The 27,082-nt window shown below is 37.9% G+C and overlaps 1 protein-coding gene across 3 annotated transcripts in view; it reads left to right on the forward strand.

Moving 5' to 3' along the window:
- The first annotated feature begins 4,750 nt into the window (after window positions 1-4,750).
- LOC108321033 (probable helicase MAGATAMA 3) overlaps window positions 4,751-27,082 on the forward strand; it is a 30,465-nt gene continuing 8,133 nt past the window's right edge. Inside the window, exons 1-13 of one of the 3 annotated variants that reach the window (XM_052880157.1) lie at window positions 4,751-5,246; window positions 5,343-5,487; window positions 6,015-6,148; window positions 6,243-6,452; window positions 6,645-6,836; window positions 7,771-7,806; window positions 8,583-8,668; window positions 8,892-8,939; window positions 10,076-10,187; window positions 10,259-10,364; window positions 14,665-14,762; window positions 24,204-24,311; window positions 24,393-24,485. In XM_052880157.1, coding sequence (XP_052736117.1) covers window positions 5,136-5,246; window positions 5,343-5,487; window positions 6,015-6,148; window positions 6,243-6,452; window positions 6,645-6,836; window positions 7,771-7,806; window positions 8,583-8,668; window positions 8,892-8,939; window positions 10,076-10,187; window positions 10,259-10,364; window positions 14,665-14,762; window positions 24,204-24,311; window positions 24,393-24,485 — 1,479 coding nt within the window. In that variant the 5' untranslated portion in view covers window positions 4,751-5,135. The remainder of the gene's footprint in view (window positions 5,247-5,342; window positions 5,488-6,014; window positions 6,149-6,242; window positions 6,453-6,644; window positions 6,837-7,770; window positions 7,807-8,582; window positions 8,669-8,891; window positions 8,940-10,075; window positions 10,188-10,258; window positions 10,365-14,664; window positions 14,763-24,203; window positions 24,312-24,392; window positions 24,486-27,082) is intronic. The other 2 variants (XM_017552660.2, XM_052880163.1) reach the window with 2 other exon arrangements.

Here is a 27,082-nt window from a genome sequence, read left to right on the forward strand (position 1 = left end):
AGTTAAATTCAGTGGAGATTATTCGAATCAGTCCCCCATTTGGTTTAAAAATATTGAAATAGGTCAACCCAATAATGCATATGATGATGACTAATGGCACATATTACAAATCTAAGTACAAGCTTTGACCAAAACATGATGAAACCACTTTGATTCATTAAATAAAGGCAGTACATAATCCCTCCATTTCATGTAAAGACACATAATACCTCCAATACATATCAGTTGACCAACATAAAAGACAATACATATCTGTCACCAAAGTAAAAGTCAATACATATAACCTCCAATTCATCTAAAAAGACAATACATGTTTGTGACCAAAGTAAAAGACAATACATATAACCTCCAATTCATCTAAAAGGACAATACATGTATGTGACCAAAATAAAGACAGTACAGTACATAATAAAGCAATTCATTTATCTATCTATTTTGTTGGACGAGATGATTAGGGACTTGGTGGTTGTGATGGTAGAGGGGTTAGGGAACTTGGAGGTGGCTGTGATGGTTGTGTTGTTTGTGCTGACTGGGTTGTTTGTGCTGGCTGGGTTGCTTCTGCTGGCTGGGTTGCTTCTGCTGGTTGGGGCCGTAAAGGGCAGTTATTCTTGTTGTGCTTTCTCTGACGACAAATGCTACACTTTTTCCTATGCCCTCCAACACGCATTTGAGTGTCATCCTTAGTTAACTCCCATGCTTGCAACTTCCTTTTTTTCTTTGGCCTCCCAAGCAACTTCCTTATCACTAGTGGTAGTACATCATTGAAATTTGTGGTTTGCAATAGTTGGGGACCATTGAGTGGAAAAATTATGAACGCATACACCTCTTCATATGTGGATCTTCTAATGCAAGTGGGTATAAAATTGTCTGGATCAACATTGGAGTAGTTCATTGCTGCAATTGCATGACAACATGGGATGCCACTGATCATCCACTTTCTGCAGCTATACTCTTTAGTGTCCAGGTCCATTGTGAACTTGTTCCCAACAGATTAAGTGTGCCTAACCTCAAAAATCTTTCGTGCAGCCCAGATGAAAGAAATGAAGCACATGAACAATGTACGTAAATAACAAAATATATATAAAAAGAAATGATAACATTACCTTGGCAGCCAAAATCTTGACAAATTACATTCGTTCTGAAGTCTCTTCTTTATCTTTGGGCATATTGTGAAGTCCATAGATGCCACCTTGCTTCTGTTGGTGGCCCACCTTTTCATGAGATACACTCTAATATCCTCCATCTTTGTGATAATTGGTTTTTCTCTTGCATGAATGAGAACACTGTTGAAAGCTTCAGTGATGTTGTTATCAAGGGTATCACACATTAGTTGACCTGTGAAGCGAGACCTTGACCAAAACTTGTTGCACAAAAGAATTCTCAAATGGGTTACAATGCATTTGTGACACTAAAGTGTATATAATGGCTAATGGGTTACCTTGGGGGAATGCCAATGAGGTATTTATATGCTTCAACATTGACTTCTTTAATTTTCAGCATTTCTCTCTCCCAAGCCTAGGGATATGTGCTGGTTGTAGCACTCCACATCAGATTTTTTAATACCTGCCCACCAAACATTTTCCTAAAGTTTCCATAGAGGTGCCTTAAACAGTATCTTTGTTCTGCCCGAGGCAGAAGCTCTTGAATAGCTAAGACTAACCCCTGCACAATTAAATTTAGTAATAAAACCATATCCTATACAAAAGCATTAACTAAAAATGAATATAAGTAGTACATTATACCTTCTGTTGGTCTAACATCCATGTGCACCCTCCACATACTTCAGTGCCCCTGAGGTCTTCAATTAATAATTGCAAAAACCATGTCCAGCTGTCTTTGTTTTCCACTTCTACTACTGCATAGGCAAGGGGTAGCATTTGATCGTTTGGGTCCCTACCAACAGCAGTCAGCAGCTCCCCCTTGTAAACACCTTTCAAAAAACATCCGTCTAAACATATAATGGGCCTACAACTTATGAAACTATCTTTACAAGCTTTGAGACAAACATACATTCTTTGAAAGATTGGGTCACCATTATGAGAGTCAACTTTAATCTGCATTGTTGACCCTGGATTACACCTCAACAGCTCGTGTCCATAGTCGTACACCCTTTTATACTGTTCTTTGAAATCTCCTTCAACCTGTCTTGTGGCAATTAACTTTTCCCTTCTTGCCTTGGATATTGAAACATTTGTATTCCATTTTCTTAATGCTTTAGTACGAATATCATTCACCTTTAAACTAGGATTCTCAACTAAAGATTTATCTATTTCCTGACTTAACCACTTAACATTCATCAGTTTAATATTAAGTTGCCTACTACAACTATGAGTATCAATTATCTTCCTCAATTGCCAAATTTTTCGTGACGACAAATAACCACAATAAGCTAGCCATGGGCACTTACCTTGGCCACCCATGCATGTCACCCTCACCCTACGGTTATCATTTTTGATAAATCTTAGATCCCTCCCAACATGAACAACATACCTTCTAATAACATCCTTAAACTCTTCCTTGTCAGTAAAAATAGTGCCCACTTCCCACTTGTAATCTACCATGGACTTCTGCTTTGCATATTTTGAGAAAGGACCTACATATATTGTATCATCATTGTCATCCTCCTCACTTGCACTATTTTCAGGAGTTAAAAGCTTATCAGACTCCCAATCATCATCTGACAAACCCCTACATTGTTGGGTTTCTTTTTCACTGTCTTCATCCATGTATTCATCACCACTCAGATCATCCATTCCTGCTTCATCATTACTGTCCACTTCCACTTCTTCTTCACTATCAACCTCCCCTCCATCCTGAATGTCCACGTCAACTAGTTGTTCACTTTCGACCTCAATTTCATCCTCATTATCCACTTCCAATGCTTCTTCACTTACATCCTCAACTTCATCCTCATTCTCAACCTCCACTGCAACCTCAACATCTTCTGCATCCTCATGCTCAACATCCTCATTATCCACTAAATCCTCCTTCTCAACCTCCAATGCATCATCATGCTCAACATCCAGGCAATCCTCATTGTCAACATCCAGTAAATCCTCCTTTTGAACCTCCAATGCATCGTCATTCTCAACATCCCGTGCATCCTCATTGTCAACATCCACTGCATAGTCATTCTCAACCTTCACTGCACCCTCCACTACGTTTGTAATTCCTTCTTCACCATCCTTAACATGTGCTTCTCCTCCCACACCACTACCCTCACCACTCTCTGCATGACCTTCACATAGGAAAAGAATCTCATTCTCATCATTTTCTAAGATAGTTGCTTCGTCTACCCCATGCACAACATACATGTTCACTTTCCCCAAATACTTAGCCACATTCATCATGTTCATAGCTCCTTTATCATCATCAACCTTATGTAGAACATGTTGGACATTGTAATATAATTCTTCTACTTGCATGTAACCCATATGTTTAAGTGAACCTAATACTCCAAAATAACACCATTTATCGGGGTCTACATCCCAATTAACTATCTCCCCGCCTATATAATTAAAGGGGACTTCTTTGATCAAGGTCCCACCATGGTGGACCACTACCCGAATCATGTCATCACACATCCCTACCCGAACCCTGCAAATGCAAACGGGGGACCACTAATTTTAGTTAAAGTAAGACCTATGGGACAACTATCATGCATCAAAACAAGACAACTTTTCACACAAAACAATTTCACCCATAGTTAAACCCCCTGAAACGCGACAACAATCAAAACATATCGAAAAACCTCATGCACTTAAAATTATCAAATGTAAACCCTAACCTGATTTGCGGAATTCAATTTGCTCTCCAGATTTCAGCTTCAAGATCACCCAATTTTGAAGACAGCTCCTCCAAAATGCTTAACCCCACCCAAATCGCGATTTCTGCAACCTAAACCCTAACTCAGAATTTTTTAATCACTGCCACGTGAACTTTAATCAAAATCACATGTTTACTCCTTATGCAGCCACGTTATGAACTTAAATAGCCACGTTGCACAGATCACTCCACGTTGTCAGCTGGATCGTTAAATATTTAACGCCGTCACCAAAAAGGATTTAATTGTCCACTTTTTTCACAAGTTGGGAGCACATTGAACTTTTGAAAAAAAGGTAGGACGGACTTGAACATTGCCCTCTAAAGAGGGACCAAAAGAAGTATTAAGCCTTAAAAAAATTAACAAAATACATGAAAAATTAATAGAAATAATGAGTTTCTTATCTACTTTTTTCTTCTAATGAATAGATCATAAAACATACACACGATAAATGAGAATAAATAAAGAATTTGTGTTTTACTATTTGAGAGATCATGAACTAAACTTGTAAAGAGAGAATATAAAAATATCTATTTTCTTCTCTTTTAAATTTTATCGTCTTTTTATTATATTTAATTTAATATGTTAATATTTATTAAAATCAAATGGCATTTTTTATAAAATAAATTAGAAGTCATCCTAATTTAGTTATTAGACCGGGAATGCTAAAAAATCGTGATTCTCACCTGTAATCCTTCGTCACTCATTATTATAAATAGTTCTATTATACTTTCTTATTTATAATGAGTATTATATTATACTTATATTTTTTGTTAATATTAAAGTTAGTTATATTTTACAATAATATATATTTTATGTTAAAATATGATATGAAAGGTTGAATATTAATTAATAATGATAATTTTTCCATTAATCAGAGTAGTCCACTGCAGCAAGTAGAGCTCACTGAGCCCTAAACCTCTGTCTTGGCTAATTTGAAAATTGATTTGCACTTTGTTATAAACTATAAACTTCTTAGTGTAGTGCACTATAGTGCGGTTTGCCCACCTCTAATCACTGTTGCCTACTTCGCTTCTCCCGCATTACTGACATTCATAGGGCTTTGCATCGCGTTGTCGTCGTTGGTTTCCTCGGCGTTTTCGTTGGAGTCGTCGTGCTTCTTCTTTATGAATTTTTGTAGTTTTTGAGGGTCAAGTTCGTCGTGCTTTCGCTTTGGTGCTACCGTGACAATTTTCTTTGTTATCTACAACTGACAAAGAGGTATATGATATAATAGTATAGAAAAGGTGGACACAGTAGCGAGTGCCTGTATTTCCACTACACTTGGAGGTTTGCTTCCCTTTTCCCTCCCATGGTTGTTATGGCAGTTGAGAAGGAAAAGCTTCAGGAAGAATCCGTAATCCGCCGCTTCTACAAGATTATTCTTAGTTGGGACTACCGTGCTCTCCTCAAGGAATCTAAGGCAATTCACTTCATTCCTTACTATTTTTCTTTTGTTTCTGTGTTTTTTTCTTTTTAATTTGCTTTCGTAATGTCTTTTGGAATGTCGTGTTTTCAGGAGCAGAAGAAAGGGACTGCGAAGTCAACACTCGTGAAGGTGAAGAACCGGTATACAGACGTTGATGACTATATTGCAACCTACGAACCGCTCATCTTTGAAGAAGCCAAATCCCAGATCATTAAGGAGAAAGAGGAAGAAGAGGGTATCTTTAATTTCAACTATTTTTTCGTTTTTTGAGAAGATTATTATTCTTGCAGTAGCAATGTAGCACAGTTGTTAACAGCCTTTGTCTCAGGTCTTTAGCCCTTTCTATACTATTCTTGTTAGTTGGGTGGGAGTGACTGACTTTGTAGGACTAGTCAGAGGAATGTTAAAGCCCTGTCTAAGTTGCGGTTCTCTCTTTTTCACTTCAATTTAAATAATAACTGGTTTGTTTTTCATGTTTTAAAGTTAGAAGGGTCCATCAATGTAGTGAGGTATGGTTCACAAATAAATCTACTTCTTAAGCACATAATCAAAGGTCCGATTCTGGGTCTGTGTTAATAGAGAATATCTATTAAGAGAGACTTGCCCTTTAAATAGAGTTTTGGATTAGTCTTTTAGCTGTCGCCTACGAGAGATTTCATAAATCTTTGGATTAGTCTCTAGTACTGAGATACCCTAGGGACCAAAATAAAAGTTTGAAGGGTCTCTTTGCTTAAGATTTTTTTTTTGTTTGCCTGACCACAGTGACTGATTGGAAATTGGGGGTGGTAAAAATTTGGAATGAGGCAGATGATTTTCATTTTATAGAATTTCCGTGTGAAATTAATGAGGGAGAATCAATATCACAGAATGATCTTTTGCTGCTTTCCAGAGATAAGGTACTACCAGTGATGAGAAGTTATGTGTTTTGGGCTTTGAATATTTTGCCTATTCGAATTTGAATTGATTGCCTATCTGTATTTGTCGCTGCAGTTTGGAGATGGAAAAAGAGTACCTACTGTTTATGCATTTGCTTTGGTGGAACATGTCCGGAAATATTTTAATACCCGACTTGTTCGAGTTAGACTCTATCTTGCTGGGGAGTTCTTAAAATATAATACAGATGATGTAAAATCTTGTCCTAGGCTGCTTAACATGCGATCTCATATATGCGAGACAGAAAGACAGTTATATTTTATGAAGGTAGCCTATTCTATCATGTACTTCTAGTAATATCAGTATTGTGTGTGTTTTCTATGTGGAGGCTGCCTTCCTTGATTAATTGTATTATTAATTTATAATAGAAATATAAAGGTTTTCAGAATTTTTTTTCTTAACAAAAGGCATTTTCTTTTAAATTAGCTTTGCCGTTGATCCAATGTGAAAATCATGCAGCAATGCAGCTTATCTACTATTGCTCGTGAATATTTGGCTATTCGAACTTTAGGCTGTCTCCCGTACAAGGATTTAATATTAAGTGCAGTTGGAGAAGATTTTGGCACAGAAGTCGAGGAATGGAAAATCCCAACACCATTGAGGGAATATGTTGAAAATAGTTTTAATCAGTACCAGCGTGAGGCCATTACAGTAAGTTTTTTATTTTAGAAGTTGAATAAAGTAAATAAAACTAAAACTTGTTCATCAACTCAGGCTTGTTTTTGTCTTTCTTCTTCTTTTAACCAATCCAATGGCTTTTTCTCATTTTTTGTTACTGATATATAGTTTGGAAAGAATAAATGCTGGATTATGACTAGAGGGGGGCATATTTGCAAGTTTGGATTTCGCATTTAGTTGAAGGATATACTACTTCAAACGTATTATGATGCAAGCATATCATTCAGAGTTCTGTTTTACTTTTTTGTCACCAAGTTTTCTCAATTTGAAAATGCTCCTTGTTTTCCACGTTTCTTTTCTTCTGTACTTGTTAAAGGCTTGGGTTTTTCCAATTTCAATCTCATCTTAATTTCTTTTGGTTTTGATATAGGAGTCAGAAAAAGAAATGTAGGAGCAAAAGGCATCCAAAACAAACTACCTAATATCTAATTTCAAATGAACTGAAACAATAAACTTAAATCACGCATTTATCTCCCCATCTTTATAAATTCTTTCTCCTTTATTATTTTCTTTTGTCCAATAAAATTCTTATCACTCTTTTGGAAGAGAATGTGCTTTTGTTGATGAACCCTTTTGAAAGATCTTTTAAAAAATTTAAAAGCTATGTTACATTTATACTGTCTGAACCAATTCTCCTTTCTCAAAGTTAGCTTTTGTAAGGTGAAGCATAATAGTTTAGCTAGGAAAGAAAACCATTTTATCCCTTTAGTTTAAAGCATATTCAAGCATGCACAATTGTTAGAAAAATATACACTGCAACATATGCCATCATAATAAGTTACAAGTCAAACAACAAAGAGGAGAAAAAAGAAAGTGAAGATTGATCAGAAGTTTTCATTCCTTAATAAGATGTAAAGCTCTTGTAACCTTATATTCATTCCATTTTAACATTTTATTTCTGTTCCAGGCTGGTCTATCATCAAAAGCCTTTGTCCTGATACAGGTAGGTCTCTATTTGGCTTTCTGTTCTAAAATTTTTTTAATGCTTTTTCATATTTCCCTTTTCTGTTAGGCAATGCTTGGTGTTATGTTTATCAGTTATGCTGAATTATTTTTCTGAAAAGACTTGTTTGCTATATTCGGGAAATGGAGAAATTTATTTCAAAGAACTGCCAATTGGAAATAATAAGTTCTCATTGAATAGCAAGAAGGGGGACCAGAGGCAGCAACATGGGAGGATGTGGCAACCATATGGGATCACTTTCCAGATTTTAACCTTGAGGACAAAGTTGTTCAGGCAGTAGCGTGTAATGATAGGATTATGAATGTTTATGTTAGGAGGAAAGTTGTTAAAAAATAAAACATAGTTTGTTACAGGTGATTTGGGCTGCTATAGTCTCCTTAGTGGGAAGACTATATATAGGTGTGGTTTTGTCTTTTAGAAGGGACGTTTTTGATTAGTTTGAGAGGCTGGACAGGACTAGTTGCAACCTGTGTGAAGGGAAACAATATCCCTTGGTTGTTTTCTTGTACTCTGCTTGTGTTGGAAGAATAGATACGTTTCCAGTGCTGGGTGTTGATAACACTGGTGTTTTTGGGTGTAGAACTAAACGTTTTAGGTTCCTTTTAATCCAGAAACCTAACATTTTTTCTATCAATCTTATTTGTTCAACTATCCTCTTGCAAAATACCTATGAGACATCTGGGTTTTTATCAATGTAAAGTTGTCTTTTTTTATAATAAAAAAAATTGTAATCCAGCCTAACCAACTCCTTTCAGGGGCCCCCAGGGACTGGGAAGACTCAGACCATACTTGGGATTCTAAGTACCATTTTGCATGCAACTCCTACAAGAGTGCATTCTAAGTAAGCATAATATTTAGTATATGTCTGCAGTCTTCTATTTCTAAAAATTCAGTTTTTTGTTGCTATTGTTGTCTTCAGCAAAGCATTGTGTTAGGAGTGTGCCTGGTAGAAGTGAGATATTGAAGCAAATTTTGCTTCTACCAAGCAATTTATGGTCTTATTTTTGCTTAATCTTTCTTTCTCTTTATTCATACATATGGTTATTGATATTTTCTTTTGGAAGCAGGACCTATGAGCTAAGGCAACGACCGCAATTAACTACTGAGGAGAAGTAAGATTTTCTTTGAAAATATTTAGGCTTTACTTGGTTAAGAAAACTTCTTGCCACGGATGTTGGTTATTTCCAGTGATTCTGACATAATATTTCTTTTAATTCCCCATATCCGCCATCTTTTGAAATCCTTATCTGTTATGTTCATTATTAATCTCTTCTTGCTTTGTGTTATGCATGTTTGCTTTCTTGCCATGCCTACCTTCAAGTAGTTCATAAACAAATGTTGTGAATCAAGTAGAAGTGCAACAATAAGGGTAAAATTTGATTTTTGTATTATATCATAAATAAAATAGCTGTAATTCAAGTTAAGGGCACTTTTCTTTGGTTTCTCTTTCACTTTAGATGGTTTAATTTTATATCAACATCGTAAGAAGCTGGGAAAATTGTTTAAAGCTTATGAAAGTTTTTGGACTTTGGCTTATAGAAGTAAGTGATCTGGATGATTACTTATTTGATATTTGCGTTGTTGGAGTATGATAAGAGAGAAAGAACCTATTGGCTTAACTGTACTTTAGAATTCTCCAAGGTCCAAATAAAGTATTTTGATTAGAATATTCTTGAGGATGTTTCAAGAAATTATTTTAATTAAAGTACAATTCTAGATGATTGGAGTATTACATAAGTCAGTTTCTTTAGCTGATTTTATGAATGCAGGTCCATAGCAGAGTGCCCTTCCAAATTGATAAAGTTGATTTTAACCTCTATAGTATCTCTTGCATGTTGGCTTGCTCTTTTACCCTATTTTGTAGAATTCAAGAATAATTTAGTTTGGTTAGATGATGTTCAACAAGAGCCTTGTGATATTTGGTTTCAAAGTACATATCTTGCAAAATTACCTAGGAATGGTGACCACTTCTGTCCCAAGATCAATTAAAATAAACCGCAAATGGGTTTTATACTAGCATTGTTAGTGTTGAAATGTAATGTTATTTTATTATTTCTTTTATATATACATACCAAGCTTGTGTTGCCTCTTTTTGTAACCTTTATATATACATCAATCAAAAGCACAACAGTTTATGTTGAATACACTGATATTTCTCCATCTTATTTATTCAATTGTTAGCAGAATGCACTTTTCACATTCCATCATGCTAGAAGATTTTATTTTCTTTTCCCTTTTCCCATGACAGACAAAGACATTGGAGACTAGCGTCTCCATGGCTTAGTAGTATTAATCCAAGGGATAGTCTGATGCCAAAAGACGGTGATGATGGCTTTTACCCAACTACTGGAAATGAACTAGTAAGTACTCCTCTCATTGGTTAAAATTGTTGATCTTGCAAAATAACATCTCTAATGATGGGTTTTATCAGAAACCTGAAGCTGTAACTTCAAGTCGGAAGTACCGTGTAAGAGTGTTAGTTTGTGCCCCATCAAACTCTGCCCTTGATGAGATTGTGTTGAGGGTTCTCAATGGAGGTATTAAGTTTCTTCAATGCATTTGTTTGGGAAAAAGAATTCTTCTTTCTGCATTCATTTACTTGCCATGATTTTGACCCTCTTAGTTTTGTGTTTGTGTTAGGATATAATGTGTGCATAATAAAAGGAAATATATTAGGAATTAGTTGTTAGTTGGTTAGGGGGGCCTTTATAAGAAGGCAGGTAGGTCTTGTGTCAGGGTACTTTGGATTATCTTATAGATTGAACTTTGGCTCTTTGTGAAGGGGAAACCCTTGGAGAAGGGAGTGCTCTCCTATTCTTGTATTCTTTGGTTACAATAATAATACAGTTCTGTTTCCAGTAATCTGGTGAGTGTGTGTGTGTGCTGTTTTGAGTGATAGTTAGACTTCTTGACTAAAGAAGCCTAACAAATTGGTCTGACGTGCCGGATATCCTTAGGAGTGTTGGATCATTGGGAGAGAAGCTTGATGGAAGGAAGAATGAAGGCTTTGGAGGGAAGGATGGATGGAAGAATAAAGGCCCTGGAGGGAAGGAAGGATTATGTATAGAGGTGGGCCAACAAACAGAAAAGGGAGCTAGCAGAATGGAGAAGAAATATGCAAGAAATGAGAGAAATGCTTCAAGAAATCAAGATTCACATAAAGGGCTTAGAAAGAAGTGACAAATCTGTCATGAAAGGATAGAAAGAGGGTTCAGAAGAAGAGTTGGAGGAAGACAGGGGTGAACAAAATTGGAGGAAGCAGGTAGAATTGCCCAGGTTTGAGGGGTTGGGCCTATTGGGTGGATCTCTAAGGCAGAGAAGTTCTTTGACATCCAAAATGTCCCAGAGAAGGAGAGGCTCAAGTTGGCTTACAAGTGCATGGAGGGAGGCACAATCTATTGGTTCAGGGTTGGAAAAATAAAACCAAGAACCCTTGGAAAGAGCTGAAAGAGGCATTGATAAGGGGGTTCGGAGGAAGAGATAGAGGTTCTGTTTTTGAGAAGTTAGCCCAAACTACAGAAGTCACAGAAGTTGCTGCTGAGAACGTTGTTGAAGTTTCTGTTGTGAGGGTGGATAACATGACAAATGTTGGTAGGGAAAATACATCAGGTGAAGATCATGATGGGAAGGTTGTGACTCTTGCTTCTCCAAGTAAAGTTGCAAAAGTTGTTGTTTTTAGTGGAGATAGAGTGGTAGGTTGTGGTGGGAATGTCAAAACAGTAAAGAAAGGGGAAGCATTGTTGAGGCCTGGGGTTAAAACAGTGGTGTCAAAGAGCAACCCAATTGAGTCTGTTTACAGAGCAAGCGAGGACCTGTTGCAAGATATCAAGAAAGGAAAGAAACCCTCAGGTGGAGGAGAAAATTCAAGCAATTGGGAGTGTTAGGATATTTATCCTATTTATCATCATTATATTGTGTCAAGGTTATCCTATTTATCATGATTATATTGTATCTATGATTACCCTATTTATCATGATTATATTGTGCCTCGGCTTACTCTAATTATATGATTATATTACCCTAATTATCATGTACTCTTGTATCGATTTATTTTTATAAATAGAAGATTATGAGAGGGATCAATCAAGCCCTCTAGAATTATCTTACAGTTTAATTCTCAAGTGGGAGTAAAAAGAGGAGGATGCCATTGACAATAATGGAGCTAGGAAGGGTGAGGAGACACCAGTTTTTTGGTGGGTGAAAAGAGAAGAGTTGACCTCTTATGAAAGGATTGACACCCAAGATCAAACAAACAACAAAGGCAGCAAATGCTTATGAAGTTCAAAACACTAAAGGATCAACAAAAGCACACCCAAACAACAAAGAAAATGCAGTCCAGGGGTGCAAGACTTGGCAGAAAAAATCCAAGAACCTTTCTTGGAAAAATCTAGCCACAACTCTACTAAAGATAGTTGAAGGGAACAGAAGAAGCATTTTATGTGAGAGTTGGGAAGCAGTAACTAAGATGGGGAGTGTGGAAATTTTACATGAGAGTTTGCAAGTAGATGGAGCATCTGCCAAAAGTGTTGTGGCTACAAGAGTGATGACAAATTTATGAACACTGAAAAACGGCACCACAAACTTGTTGGACAATCGGCAAGTGTGACCGAATCGTTTCAAGTAATAAAACTCGGTAAGACCAAGTATCGTTCTCCCAAAGGACTCACGGCCTAGTTTAGTTATGTGATTTGTTGATTATTTAAGACTTAAGAACAAATTGATTGGAGTTTTATATGCAAAAGACAGTAAATAAACATGTATGCATGAATTTGATCAATGGCGAAAACAGAATACAAACACTTCAATGAAATATATGGATGAGTATGTTGTTGGGGTTATCAATTTCATCTTATCCACTCTCATATACTTTAGGAATTCAACATTCTTTTCATCAATTGTTAATGCCACTCTCTAAATCACCTTGCAAGAAGGTCTATCCTTAATTACGAGTTCATACAATTCCTAGCATTCCTAGTAATTAGTTCTGAAGTTAAGGAGCTTAAAGGCAACCAATATGCTATTGGGAGAATTTCCCCGGATCTAGATTTCCCCGTACGTTCCCATATCGACAAAATCAATAATCATGGCAATGAATGAGTTAAACAATGCAAGCATTAAGCAAAGAGGAAAAACCCTAACTAATGATGAAAGAAAGCATAAGTCTTAAAAGTAAGATGTTAAAACAAATTCCATATATGAGAGTTTCACAAGACTACATTGATTCCCCAACAACAATACAAGGTTTAGTTCACCATATTCATGGTGAAACTAGATGAATAATAATGGAAGAATGAAAGATAAAACCCTAGAAAGGTGAAGAGGTAGCCTAAGCATCCAAGATCTTCCTTCAAAGGGGTGGAAAAGAGAGTATTTGCTTCGTCTCTGCCAAAGATACAAACCCTAGGACGTCCTAAAGCTTATATATTATTCTAAAAATACAGAAAAATTAGGCCCAAACCCATAAAAGTGCCGCTCAGCGGTAAGTGCATGAGTTGGTTTCTTCTCCTCAGCGGCCATTTTGCCCCTCAGCGGATCCAACGTGACCTCCTGAGTGCCGCTCAGCGGTAAACTACCGCTGAGCGGTACTTGCGGCTTCTCCTTTTTCACTTTTTGATGTCTTTTCTGATTCCATCTCTCTCCTTCTTCACTTCTTTCACCAAATTCACCTTAAAACCTGCATAAAAACACTGAAATCAAGCATAAACCTGTCCAGCTCTCTTATTTATGAAAATATAACCAAAAGCATGATTTCAAGCTAGTTTCTAAGTGTTAAAGGTTGCTTTTAGTATCAATTTTAAGCATGAAAATAACAGTTTTTCAACTCTTATTAAAGAGCCAATGAAGTCAGAGTTGAGATTTTGAGGATTTTACAAAATTGGGCTAAAAGAATCCAGGAAAAGTGGAAGTCATTAGAGGAGGATTTGCCAGCTCCCAAGCCTCCAGACCTGAATTGGAGGGCAGCAGCCACCACCCAAGCCCCCAGATTTAAAGTTGCAAACAGTAGCAGTGGTATTGGATGGTTTGACAGCAATAACAGGGATTGGGAGTGGGAAAACATTTCATCCAAAAATTCAAGATATGGTTGTCATAAACAAATAAAACACTAAAAGACCAATGGCAATAATATTTCTTTGCAGGGCTGCAATGTAACGTTAAGAGGAAACAATTTAGGGTTCCAACCTTTACAAGGTTGTTTTGCAGCGGGATGTAATGTTAGGATATAATGTGTGCAGAATAAAAGGAAATAGATTAGGAATTAGTTGTTAGTTGGTTAGTTGGTTACGGGGGCCTTTATAAGAAGGCAGGGAGGTGTGTGAGTGATCTGGTGAGTGTGAGTGATCTGGGGAGTGAGTGAGTGATCTTGTATTATTGTAGCCAAAGAATACAAGAATAGGAGATTACTCCCTTCTCCAAGGGTTTCCCCTTCACAAAGAGCCAAAGCTCAATCTACAAGATTATCCAAAGTACCCAAACACAAGACCTCCCAGCCTTCTTATAAAGGCTCCTCTAACCAACTAACTAATTAACAACTAATTCCTAATCTATTTCCTTATATTTTGCACACATTATATCCTAACAGTTTGTAATGGGGATTGAGGGGGGGTGGGGGTTAATATTTCAACTAGGACACATTGACTAGCGAGGTGTCATTGCTGTCTTGGTTGTGTGGCCAGGCCTTGTAATTAACTATTCCATATTATAAGCAGACTGAACTTGACCTAGCAATTCTTGTTTTTTCTTTCTACATTCTCCTTTTGGTCTTTTCTTTAAAGAATTCTGTATTCTATACTGTCTTATCATGATTGCATATTTATTTTTATTCATGGATGTTCTTAGGTGTACATGATGAAAATGACCGTGTTTATTGCCCTAAAATTGTACGGATTGGTCTCAAAGCACATCATTCTATCAAGGCTGTTTCCCTGGATGAACTTGTACGTGGAATATTAGACCAAATGTGTTTCAATTAGCTATGCTGCCACCATCATTATATAATCTTTCATATCACTATTGTAAACTTTTGTTATAATGCCATGATTATGCCTCAGCAGGTCTGGAGGGGAACTTTGTTATTAATTTAACGGTTTTATTAACATTAACGCTTGGGACTGACTGATTTGTGCATCTAAAAGTGGTATGTTTTTATTGATAAAGAAAACATTTATAGTTCAAAACTATAAAATGCAATGATTTTTTTCTTTTCCAATAAAAACTTACCACCACTTTTAGATGTTAATATTCAACCCTAAGGGGATGCTGACATTCTCCTGAAATGAATGAAGAGTCTTGATATAATGAGTGATATGAAGTTAGATGAAAAGGCTCTAAAATTTGTTCCTAACAAAACATTGATTCTTTAGAGTTAATTATGCTGGTGAATGTTTTACTAGAACCTGTGAAGTAGGTTATACTTCATTTCTTTTTAGATTACTTTAGCTTCTAATCATCCTTCCTGTTAAACTATAGGAAAGATTGAGATTGAATTGAGACTGTGTGTTTCTAATAAAACATAGATATTTTATTTATATTGAGAAAAAAGAATCATTACAATAAATAAGAGATTTTACATCCTCTAATAATAAAAGATATGATATCTGAATAAATAAAAAGGTTTCCAATAATATGTATATATAATCTATATATGTTTGATTATATAGGATTTGTTCCATATTTCTATAATGATAATATTCCCCCTCAAGTTGGAGCATATAATCATATATGCTTAGCTTTTTGCAAATATACTTGGTCCTCTTAGCAACTTGGTAAATATGTCAACTAATTGTTCACTAGAATTGACAAACCTAGTGGTGATATCTTAAGACTCTAATTCTTCTCTTATGAGACGACAATTTGCCTCAATATGTTTGGTTCTATCATGAAAGATAGGATTAGAGGCAATGTGTCCTGCTACCAAGTTGACACATAAGGTGCATTTCAGAACATTATTCTAATATAAGCTCACAAGGGACTAATGTCATTGCCATGTAATATGCTTCTGCAGATTTTATCACAAAATTTTGTTTCTCACTTTTCCACATGTTAAATCATTTCAATAAGAACACAATACCCTGAAGTGTCACTTGGTGACCCTGCCTAGTTGTTGTCAGGATACCCAACAATTTGAGTATTTCACATATCTTCAAAATGAGGGCTGGCCACGAGGCTTCTTAATATACTTTAGGATCCGTATGATGACATCTTGATAAGACCTTGAGAGTTTATGTTAAGGAAAAAAGAGATAAAAAACAGGACATAGGGTGAGGGAGGATGTTAGTTGGTTAGACGGTTGGTTGTTAGGTGAGAAGGGTTGGTTATATAGGGGGGAGGTGTGTCTTAGGGGGACAGATTTGGGTTTATTGTTGTAGTGACAGGATTATTACATCCTGGGTGAAAGGAGGATTGCTCCCTTGGTTGCTTACGAACATAAGTCTTTGTTACCAGAATAATAAAACAGTTTGGTTCTTTGGTGTGTACTGCATGTGGGTGTGTTGAAGTGTGTATCTGTGTGGGTTCAGGGTTCTTTCTGTCAAGAATCCTATCACATCTCAATGGTCTTGACAAGGAGAGTTTAAAAATTGACTTACTAAGGTCATTGTAAAAGCAATACCGGTACGAGTCACAGTAGGTAATTTAGCATACCAACTAACCATTTGTACTGAGGATCAGAATATGGCTCTCCTTAGTTGGCTACAGGTTTGATACCTAAATCCATTGCTGTGTCCATAGGCGTAGCATTTCTAGAATGTCGAAAGTAAACTTTCTGACATATGGCCAAACCATGCACATAGTGTGTTACGTATCCAAGTAGGAGACATAACGAAATCACCCTTTCACACACTCACAACAAGCAAAATAATAATGAAAGAATGGAATTGAATGAATGAATATTTTTTATTGATGGTAATATCTGAACAAACAAAAGTAAACAATAATTGGGAGCATAACCTCCCTCACAAGACAATAATGTCTATCACAAAACTCAATAATCAAAAGCATACCCTTAACCCTAGACTCTAGCTTTATTTATACTAATTGTTTCCTGCTCATCTCTTTCTAAATATCTCCCTAGAATATATCTATATTTAATATAAATATCCCTATATTTAGTGTAAATATTCCCCCGTATATTTCCCTAGCATATATCATTAATTATAAATATCTTATATTGTATATTTCCCTGGAATATATATTTATTTACTCTAATTATCTTATACTGAATATTCTCCTCAAATATAGCTCCCTTTACTGTAATTAGTTCCCGCCCATCCTAACAGTTGTGACAGTTAGGATGGTAGCTCTTCAACTGTTCGGCTCAGGTCCTTTGCTGCTTCCTACTATTCGGCCTGGTCGCTCTCCCTTGTCCACCGTTCGGCCTGGTCGCTCTCCCTTGTCCACCGTTCGGCCTGGTCGCTCCCTGCCTTCCACCGTTCGGCCTGGTCGCTCCTCGCCTTCCACCGTTCGGCCTGGTCACTCCTCGCCTTCCACCGTTCGGCCTGGTCACTCCTCGCCTTCCACCGTTCGGCCTAGTAGCTCCTCGCCTTCCACCGTTCGGCCTGGTCGCTCCTCGCCTTCCTCCGTTCGGCTTGTTCCCCCCTGCCTCCTACCTTTCAGCTCCAACTCTTCACCTTCCACCATTCGGCTAGACCTTTCCACGCCATAGTTATCAAACTCACGAGTTAACTCGTTAACTCGTCCAACAAGTTAACTCGGAAGTAAACTCGCTTTTGATGTAAACTCGGTCAACTTGCCCCAACCCGAGAGTTTGCAACCGAGTTGGCGAGTTTAGAGAAGAAATTTTTAAACCAAAAACGACAACAATCATAATTGGTGCGCAAAACTGAAAAAGGAAAACTTGTCGTGAATAAAATGGCATCTCACCGCAAATTGTCTCTTCATTGCTCGTGGTGCCATCGTTTGCTCACGCTCGCGGCGCCACTATTCGTTCACCGTGTCGTTGCTTGCTCGTCGCACAATTGTGTCGTCGTTTGCTCGCTTGCCATTCTTGTCTCTGAGGTTGTCTTTAGTCTTCTTCTCGGTTTCAAAAAGATGAGTTTTCTTTTCCTCAGCTGCGCACCGTTTTCTGGAGGAAGGGATTAGGGAATTTGTGAGTTTTGTCAGTTGCAGAAAGGGACTTGGGGGATTTGAGTTTTTTTTTGTCTTGTGGTATGCAACTTTTAGAAAGGTAATATATATATATTAGGATTTTTAATTAAGAATTAGAGATTATTTTTAATTATTTAATAAATGTATAATGTATTGTAACGTTGTAGTTGGAAACTAAAATTAGGAATAATTTAAAGTATGTTTAGGAATATATCAAATTTAATCAATAGTAGTCTAAGTTATCTTATTTATTAAAAAATAGAAATAAAAATAATTTAACTATTTTGTTTAATTATTTTATTATAATATTTGAATTAATATGTTATTTATAATTTTTTTCGTAAAAAAGTAAACTCTTACGAGTTTACGATTCGAGTCTACGAGTCGAGTTAACGAAGCTCTCGCGAGTTCAGGTAAACTCTCGAGTTTGACAACCTTGCTCCACGCCTTCCACCATTCGGCTACCGTTCAGCCTTTACAGTCAATACCGTTCGGCCTCACTTCCCTCCCACCTTCCTTCTCCTTCTCATATTCTTTCCAAACCTTATTATTACCCCCTACCTTATACCATAACATAGTGATTGCTTGAGACCATATAAGGACTTGTGTAGACACATACATATTAGACGACTTTTCCTAAATAACAAATCCAAGAGTATGCTCCATGTAGACTTCATCAAAATCACCATGTAGCATTTTTTATGTCAAGTTGTAACAGAGTCCAAAGTGAATAACTGCAATGGAAAAGAGAAGTCTAATAGAACCTCCTCTTTTTCCATATTCTGGAACCTTGTTTGCATAAGGCCATTCATGATTTGATGAGCTCTGAAAAGCAGGTAGTTTGTCTTTGTCCACAAAAGGATTGATAATATGCTAAATTTAATATTGACAAACGTGCATTATTCTGTATGCTTTTGATCAATAGATATCCATGCAATGTATCTTAGCTCAACATTGAGAACTATGCCTAAGGTGTATTGGCACTTGAAGATGTTGAAGCTTCATCACTCTGCACTAGGACTGAAACTTTACATCATTTCTGGGCAAGGATCTCTGATCAATCAAATGATTTACCTTTGTGAGAAATGGAGAGGATTGGGAGAAAATATCCCCTTGTGTCTTGAATACACATAGGGTACTTTTATTTATAATGAAAGATACGGGCCAATGCCCTTAATACAGAATGGGCTAAGCCCAACTAACAGAAAAATAAATCTTAACATCTAACACTCGCCCTCAAGCTGGAGTATATAAATCATATGTTACAAAGATAATCAATTCTAGGTCCTCGTAAGGACTTAGTAAATATGTCTGCCAACTGGTTGCTTGAGTTAACAAACTCAGTCTTGATATCTCCGGATATGATCTTTTCTCGAATAAAGTGACAATCAACTTCAATGTGTTTGGTTCTCTCATGGAAGACAGGGTTAGAGCTGATATGGAGAGCAGCTTGATTATCACATATAAGTGTCATTTGAGTGACATCTCCAAATTTCAATTCACTCAGTAATTGTTTAAGCCACACGAGCTCACAAGTAGCTGATGCCATAGCTCTATATTCTGCTTCTGCGCTGGACCTTGCCACAACACTTTGCTTCTTGCTTTTCCATGATATCAGGTTGCCACCAACAAAGACACAATATCCAGAAGTAGACCTCCTATCAGAAGGGGAACCAGCCCAATCAGCATCTGAATAGCAAACGATTTGTGTATCGTTGTTAGGACCATATAGCAAACCTTTTCCAGGTGATCCTTTAATATACTTCAGTATGCGAACAACCGCATCCCAATGGTCTTCACATGGGGAGTTTAGGAATTGACTCACAACGCTAACTGCGAAGGAAATGTCAGGACGTGTAACAGTAAGATAGTTTAATTTACCAACTAATCTCCTGTACCGTTCAGGATCTGAGAAAGGCTCCCCCTGATTTGGTAGGAGTTTGATGTTAGGATCCATAGGTGTCTCAACAGATTTAGAGTTCATTAACCCTGTTTCCTCCAAGATGTCTAACGCATACTTCCTCTGAGATATGACAATACCGGTGTTGGATTGTGCTACTTCAATACCCAAAAAATACTGGAGTTTGCCAAGATCTTTGGTTTGAAAATGATGGCAAAGGTGTTGTTTCATCTTAGAGATGCCAAGATAGTCACTTCCTGTGAGAACAATATCATCGACATACACTATTAAGTAGATACATCCAGCATTTGAGTGGCGATAGAACACTGAATGATCCGCTTCACTGTGAGACATACCAAATTGTTGAACAACACAGCTAAATTTACCAAACCAGGCCCGAGGAGACTGTTTTAGGCCATATAAGGATTTGCGAAGACGACATACCAATCCAGATGACTCCCCCTGAGCAACAAATCCAGGTGGTTGCTCCATATAAATTTCTTCATGCAAATCACCATTAAGGAAAGCATTTTTGACATCAAGTTGGTGAAGAGGCCATTGGCGAAGAGCGGCCATGGCAATGAATAGGCGAACAGAGGTCATTTTTGCCACTGGAGAAAAAGTATCACCATAATCCAAACCAAAAATCTGTGTGTAGCCTTTAGCAACCAGTCGAGCTTTGAGACGATCAATAGTGCCATCAGGACCAACCTTGATAGCATACACCCACCTGCAACCAACAACAGACTTTCCATATGGTAATTGGACAAGCTCCCAAGTTCCACTTTTCTGTAAAGCACTTAATTCATCCAGCATAGCTTGACGCCAACCAGGATGAGTTAAGGCGTCACCCACAGATTTGGGAATGGACACAGAAGAAATGGATGAGAGACATGTGTAAAAAGATGGTGATAATCTGTGGTAACTAAGAACAGTATAATGGGGAGAAGGGTTACGAGTAGAGCGTATACCTTTACGAAGGGCAATGGGCAGGTCAGACTCATTTGCTGGAGCCGGAGGAGACACAGGAACCGGCACTGGAAGTGAGCCATGAGGGAGACGATTGCGACGACTATACACCTGAAGGGGTGGTGATGAAGGACGATCTTGTGGTGAATGAGAGTCTAAAGAAGGAGGAAACAAAATGGGTGGAGTATCACCAGGAGGATCACAGAAAATAGGAATATCAACAGTAACCGGTGGGGGTTCAGAACTCGAAGATGGATGTGAAAAGTAAAAAGAAGATTCATCAAAAGTAACATCAGCAGAGATAAAATGACGATTGAGGGAAGGAGAAAAACACTTATAGCCCTTTTGTGACCGTGGAAATCCTAAGAAGACACATTTGTGAGACCTAGGAGATAATTTATCAAGACCAGGGCTAAAATCATGAACAAAACAAGTCGACCCAAAAACTCTAAGAGATAAAGGATGTAAAGGGTCTTGGGGAAATAAGATAGAATGAGGGATTTTGTTATCTAAGACGGAAGATGGCATGCGGTTTATGAGATAACATGCCGTGAGAACGGCGTCACCCCAAAAACGTGAGGGTACTTGACCATGAATTAGAAGAGTACGAGTTGTCTCAATAAGGTGTCTATTCTTGCGCTCAGCCACCCCATTTTGTTGAGGGGTATAAGCACATGAGGTTTGGTGAAGAATGCCATGAGAAGCCATAAAATGTGTAAACGATTGAGAAAGGTATTCACGACCATTATCACTACGTAAAGTTTGAATAGAGACCCCAAACTGTGTTTTTATTTCATTGAAAAATGATTGGAAAATAGGAAACAACTCAGAACGATTCTTCATTAAAAACAACCAAGTACATCTGGAATAGTCATCAATAAAAGTAACAAAATACTGAAAACCTAAAGTGGACTTAACACGACTAGGTCCCCAAATGTCAGAATGAACCAATGAAAAAGGGGACGATGCCCGTTGTGAGACACTACGAGGAAAGGAACTACGAGTATGCTTTCCTAACTGACAAGACTCACACGACAAACTTGATAATTGTGACAATCTCGGGACAAGTTGTTGTAGTTTGGCAAGACTAGGATGACCTAACTGAGCATGAAGAAGGGATGGTGACTCCATGATTACGCCAACATGTGGAGAAGGGCGGAGATGGATAGGCCATGAGACTCACATCCTGTGCCAATCATGTGTTTCGAACTCCGGTCCTGCAACAAAACAGAATCTTTAGTAAATGAGATAACACAATTAAGGGTACGAGTTAGACGACTTATGGACAATAAGTTGAAGGGAGACCCGGGAACATAAAGTACATGATCAATGGATATGGACGGAAAAATATCAACAGTACCAACACCATGAGATGAGACTCTAGACCCATCAGCCATTGTTACCGAGGGTAAATTATCCGGACATGACAAAGAAGAAAATAAGGACTTGTTACCAGTGATATGATCGGTGGCGCCTGAGTCAAGGACCCAAGATCCGAGGGAGTGAAAGTGAGTCAGACCAACAAAAGGTGTACCTGTGCGTGCAACAGATGCAGATGTAGTGGAACTAGAGTGCTGACGATCCTCATACCATCTGAGAAATTCGTTAAAGATTGCAGGTTTTTCTACGGTATTAGATGAAGTAGGAAGGTCTCCAGATGGATCAGAATTGGCCATTGCTACAGGTCGAGGAGGTCGTCCATGAAGCGCATAACATTGATCAATTTTGTGGCCTAACTTGCCATAGTGGTCACATTTTGTAACACGTCCTTTATTTTGCCTGCGAGGCCGACTTCGATCATTACGTTGGATAGCCATAACTGAGGAGTCATCAGTATGAGGAGATGTCTCAGTGACTGGTTTGCTCGGTATACGCAGAAGAGCTGAACAAGTAGAAGTAAAGTTGGGTATGACAGGAGAACCCAAAATCTGATCACGGACATGAGAGACATCATCAGAGAGTCCGTATAAAGCCAACAACATGAAGAACTTTGATCGTTGTTCCAGTTCTTCAGCAGGAGTGGGAGCAGGAGGTAATATATCATTAAAATCATGAAGAAGGGCATGAATTTTACCCAAATATTCGGCCATGGGACCATGATTGCGTGGACCAATAACAGTTAATAGGTCCTGACAAACACCATACAGGCGTTGAGTGTCATTTGTGTATAACAACTTCGCCTGTGCCCAAACTTCTGAACATGTTTCATATGATCGAAACATTTGTTTCAACGAGGAGTGAATGGTGGATTTTATGACAATGCATAGCTGAGCATCAATTTTCATCCAGCGGGAAGTGTCATCCGTTGTAGCAGTAGTCACATCTTGAGTAAGGTGATCTAAGTACCCCTGACTCTTCAACCAAAGTTTGATGTCAGACGCCCATGTTGCATGATTTGTGCCATCTAACTTGTCAATAGACAAGTGTACATTCACATAATTGGTGTATATTGAAGGATCAGAAGAAGAGCCACCAACATAAGTGTTCGTAGACGAGGAAGATGCCATGGAGAAGGAGAAACCCTAAAAAATCCAAAGTGCTCCGATTGACGCAACGACCACAGATCCAGAAAGAGGACGAGGAGGCGATCACGGCGGTTCAAATCGGCGACGGAACTCTCCGGCGACGCGCCGTCACGCGCGGTGGGAAGCGGCGGCTCCGGCGATTCTGGCGGCGGCGCGTGGAGGCGCGTGACTGGTCCGTTGGCTGCGATATTTGTACCACGGTGGTCGTCCGGGCGAGACGATGCCGATGGTGTGGTCGTCGGTCGATTCTGGAACTCCGGCGGCGGCGGCGACAGCGCAGTGGCGGCGATGAGTTGTGCCGGAAACTAGAGTTGGCTGGACCTAATCCTATGCTCTAGATACCATGTGAGAAATGGAGAGGATTGGGAGAAAATATCCCCTTGTGTCTTGAATACACATAGGGTACTTTTATTTATAATGAAAGATACGGGCCAATGCCCTTAATACAGAATGGGCTAAGCCCAACTAACAGAAAAATAAATCTTAACATCTAACAACCTTCATGTTCAGGCTTCATATATCTTATAATTGGGTCATCTAGTCATATGATGTTATTAACTGAAAACACCTATGTAGATTTCAAGCCCAAAACATGTGCATCTGTCGTGGCGTTATTTATGATGTGTACCAACCACTGATGATACGGTTATCACTTTATACACCCTTTTTGGAATGATGTTCTTAAAGAAAATAAATTTTGAGCATAATAGATATTTCTTGTATTTGGTTCACACCCTAGCAATTGCGACAGTATTTTAACTATTGAATTGGTAGTCTAAGCATTACTTACAGGATTGCTGTTTCTATTGCAATCTGTATTATTAACACACTTCAAATGTAATTGGGTTGAATTTAAAGGTTGAAACTTTTATATGCAGATGAAACAAAAACGTTCTAGTGCCAATAAATCATCCACCAATAAGCAGAGTACTGCAGGAAGTAATGATGACAGTATCCGAGCTGCAATTTTAGAGGAGGCCACTATTGTATGTATATTCCCACACTTTATGTTGAATACATAAGCAAAAGCAATCTGATTTTCATAGTATTTTCTGTCTTCTTGGCAGGTCTTCTCAACTCTCAGCTTTAGTGGTTCCCATGTTTTCAGTAAACTAAATCGTGGATTTGATGTTGTGATTATAGATGAAGCAGCACAGGCTGTAAGTGTCAAATCCTCTTAGTTGCTGAGTCACTTTTAATATTGCTTATAATATAAACTAACTTGACAAAGTTTGATCTTAAGAAGTTGCTGGGGTATCTCAAAATATTCCAGCAACTAATTTTTATTTATTTTTAATTGTAGTATGCAGATGGAATAACTTTCATGAACCAATAATCCCTGAAACTTAAGCTATCATGTGAAGACATAAAAATGATTTTATGTTTTAAATCTTGGTATCTCTTACTTGCCCACACCGGAGTCCTTTGGGCTTTAGCTGTGAATAATGCACAGACCCAGCTGTATTGTGCTAGAGTATAACTTTTCATTAGAAAATAATAGGGGAGGAAAGGATTGAACTCTAGACCTTATGGTCATAGAGACTGATAATATCCCATGAACCAACTATCAGGAAAGCTTAAGCTGAGGTAAAAATAGAAATAATTTTAGATTATAAAGATAGAAATAGTTTTAGATTATAATGAGTTTTCAAATATTTTGGGACTGGAATACATTTTTTTTGCCTCTTGGAGTAAATAAGCTACTGAGGACTAAGTCTAAAGTCTGAAGTATATCTGAAATCCCTAAAAGTCTTTGTCACTTGAGAGGGCCTCTTTTTCTTTGGTGAAGTTTTTCAATGGGACAGTGTTCTGAAGAATTTTCCTTGTTCTTGGGGTTCTACTTGTATCATAACTCAGATCCTCCCGCAAGCTAAAACATGCTCATTTTGGTGTAACACTTGGCTTATTTATTTTTATAAAAAGAGTAAAATTAAAATGTATTTCGAGTACAAGGGATCCACCGTATCACAAAAGTAAATTGCAAAAAAATGGTAGTTTGGCTAAGTTATCTAATAATTATAAAAGGGGTGGAGATTAAAGGTAGAATTAATACAATTACAAACCACAGTAGGTAAGCCAGTGGAAGATTAAGATGAGACTAGAATAGTTGAAGACCACTAAGGCAGAGGATTAATCACTATATAAGGATGACACTCATAAGAAATGAGTGTCAAAGGAGATAGCTGCTGTGGTTGGGAATAGGTTTTTGATATTTGAGAATTCAAAAGTTGAGGATAAAAGATAGGATTGCTTAGATAAGGCAGTGGTAACATTTTGAATTTGGTTTCTGTTGGGTAGTGAAGAAAGGCATTTCCTTGAAAAAAGCAACATTAAAGGAACTAAAGAATCAATTTGTAGCAGAGCAATGGGAACTTGGGTGTTATGGGCGCCTAAGTCCCACATCAAGCTGCAATATGGGATGCATGGTGAAGTATTCAAGTGTTTGCTTTTGCCCCTTTGATGGCTGACTTTTGAGAGTTAGTTACTCAAATTCTTAGGTACTTGTCAATTGGCATCAGACCTAGTTCTTGGTGTCTCAAAAAGGGTTACCTACACAAGATTCTGCTACTAGGAGCCCTGACCAATACAGGAGTTGAATGAAGTGTCAGAGTTAAGTGTCATACAGATAAAGTCATCAAAATGTCAACTCTCAGTACTGGCGCTTTATAGGAACTTGGGTAGTATATGGTGCCTAAGTCTCACATTGAGCAGTACGACATGGTGGAGTATTTAACTGTTTGGTTCTTTTGAAAGTAGGTTTCCCAAGTACTTGGATACTTGTCATGGAGGAAATGTGGTCTCCCAAGTCAAGAACACCCAAGAAGAGAATTCAATAAGCAAGATAAATTTATCTTGGAGAAATTCAATAATTCTAGAGGGCTTAATTGATCCCTCTCACAATCTTCTATTTATAAGAATAAATTGATACACAAGTACATGATAAATAGGGTAACCCTTGACACACTATAATGATGATAAAATAGGATAAATATCCTAACACTCCCCCTCAAGCTGGAGCATACAAATTGTATGTACCAAGCTTGGAACAAATAAACTCAATCCGAGGACCCCTTAATGACTTGGTCAATACATCTGCGAGTTGATCGTTTGACCCAATAAACTCAGTACATATTTCTTTGGTCAACAACTTTTCACGAACAAAATGACAATCAATTTCTATATGTTTAGTCCTCTCGTGAAACACTGGATTTGATGCAATGTGGAGAGCAGCTTGATTGTCGCAATACATCTTCATAGTATGGATGTCACAAAATTTAACCTCTTGAAGGAATTGTTTCACCCATATAAGTTCACATGTTAGTGATGCCATTGCCCTATACTCGGCTTCCGCGGTTGATCGAGCTACTACATTCTGTTTCTTACTTTTCCATGAAATAATGTTTCCTCCCAGAAAAACACAATATCCTGTTGTAGACCGTCTATCAATAGGTGAACCTGCCCAATCTGCATCACAATACCCAGAGACATGAATGCTTCCTTTATCTTCATATAACAATCCTTGCCCGGGAGCCTTCTTTACATACCTTAGAATGCGAATGAGAGCATTCCAATGGTCAATACATGGAGCCTGCATGAACTGACTAACCACTCCAACTGCAAAGGATAGATCTGGCCTTGTAATAGTGAGATAAATCAGTTTGCCAACCAGCCTCCTATACCTCTCTGGATCGGAGAATAATTCACCTTCTTCTGTCCTTAATTTCTGGTTTGGGTCCATGGGACTGTCTACCGGTCT

This window comes from Vigna angularis, chromosome 1, assembly GCF_016808095.1.
Source record: "Vigna angularis cultivar LongXiaoDou No.4 chromosome 1, ASM1680809v1, whole genome shotgun sequence".
NCBI classification, from domain to species: domain Eukaryota; kingdom Viridiplantae; phylum Streptophyta; class Magnoliopsida; order Fabales; family Fabaceae; genus Vigna; species Vigna angularis.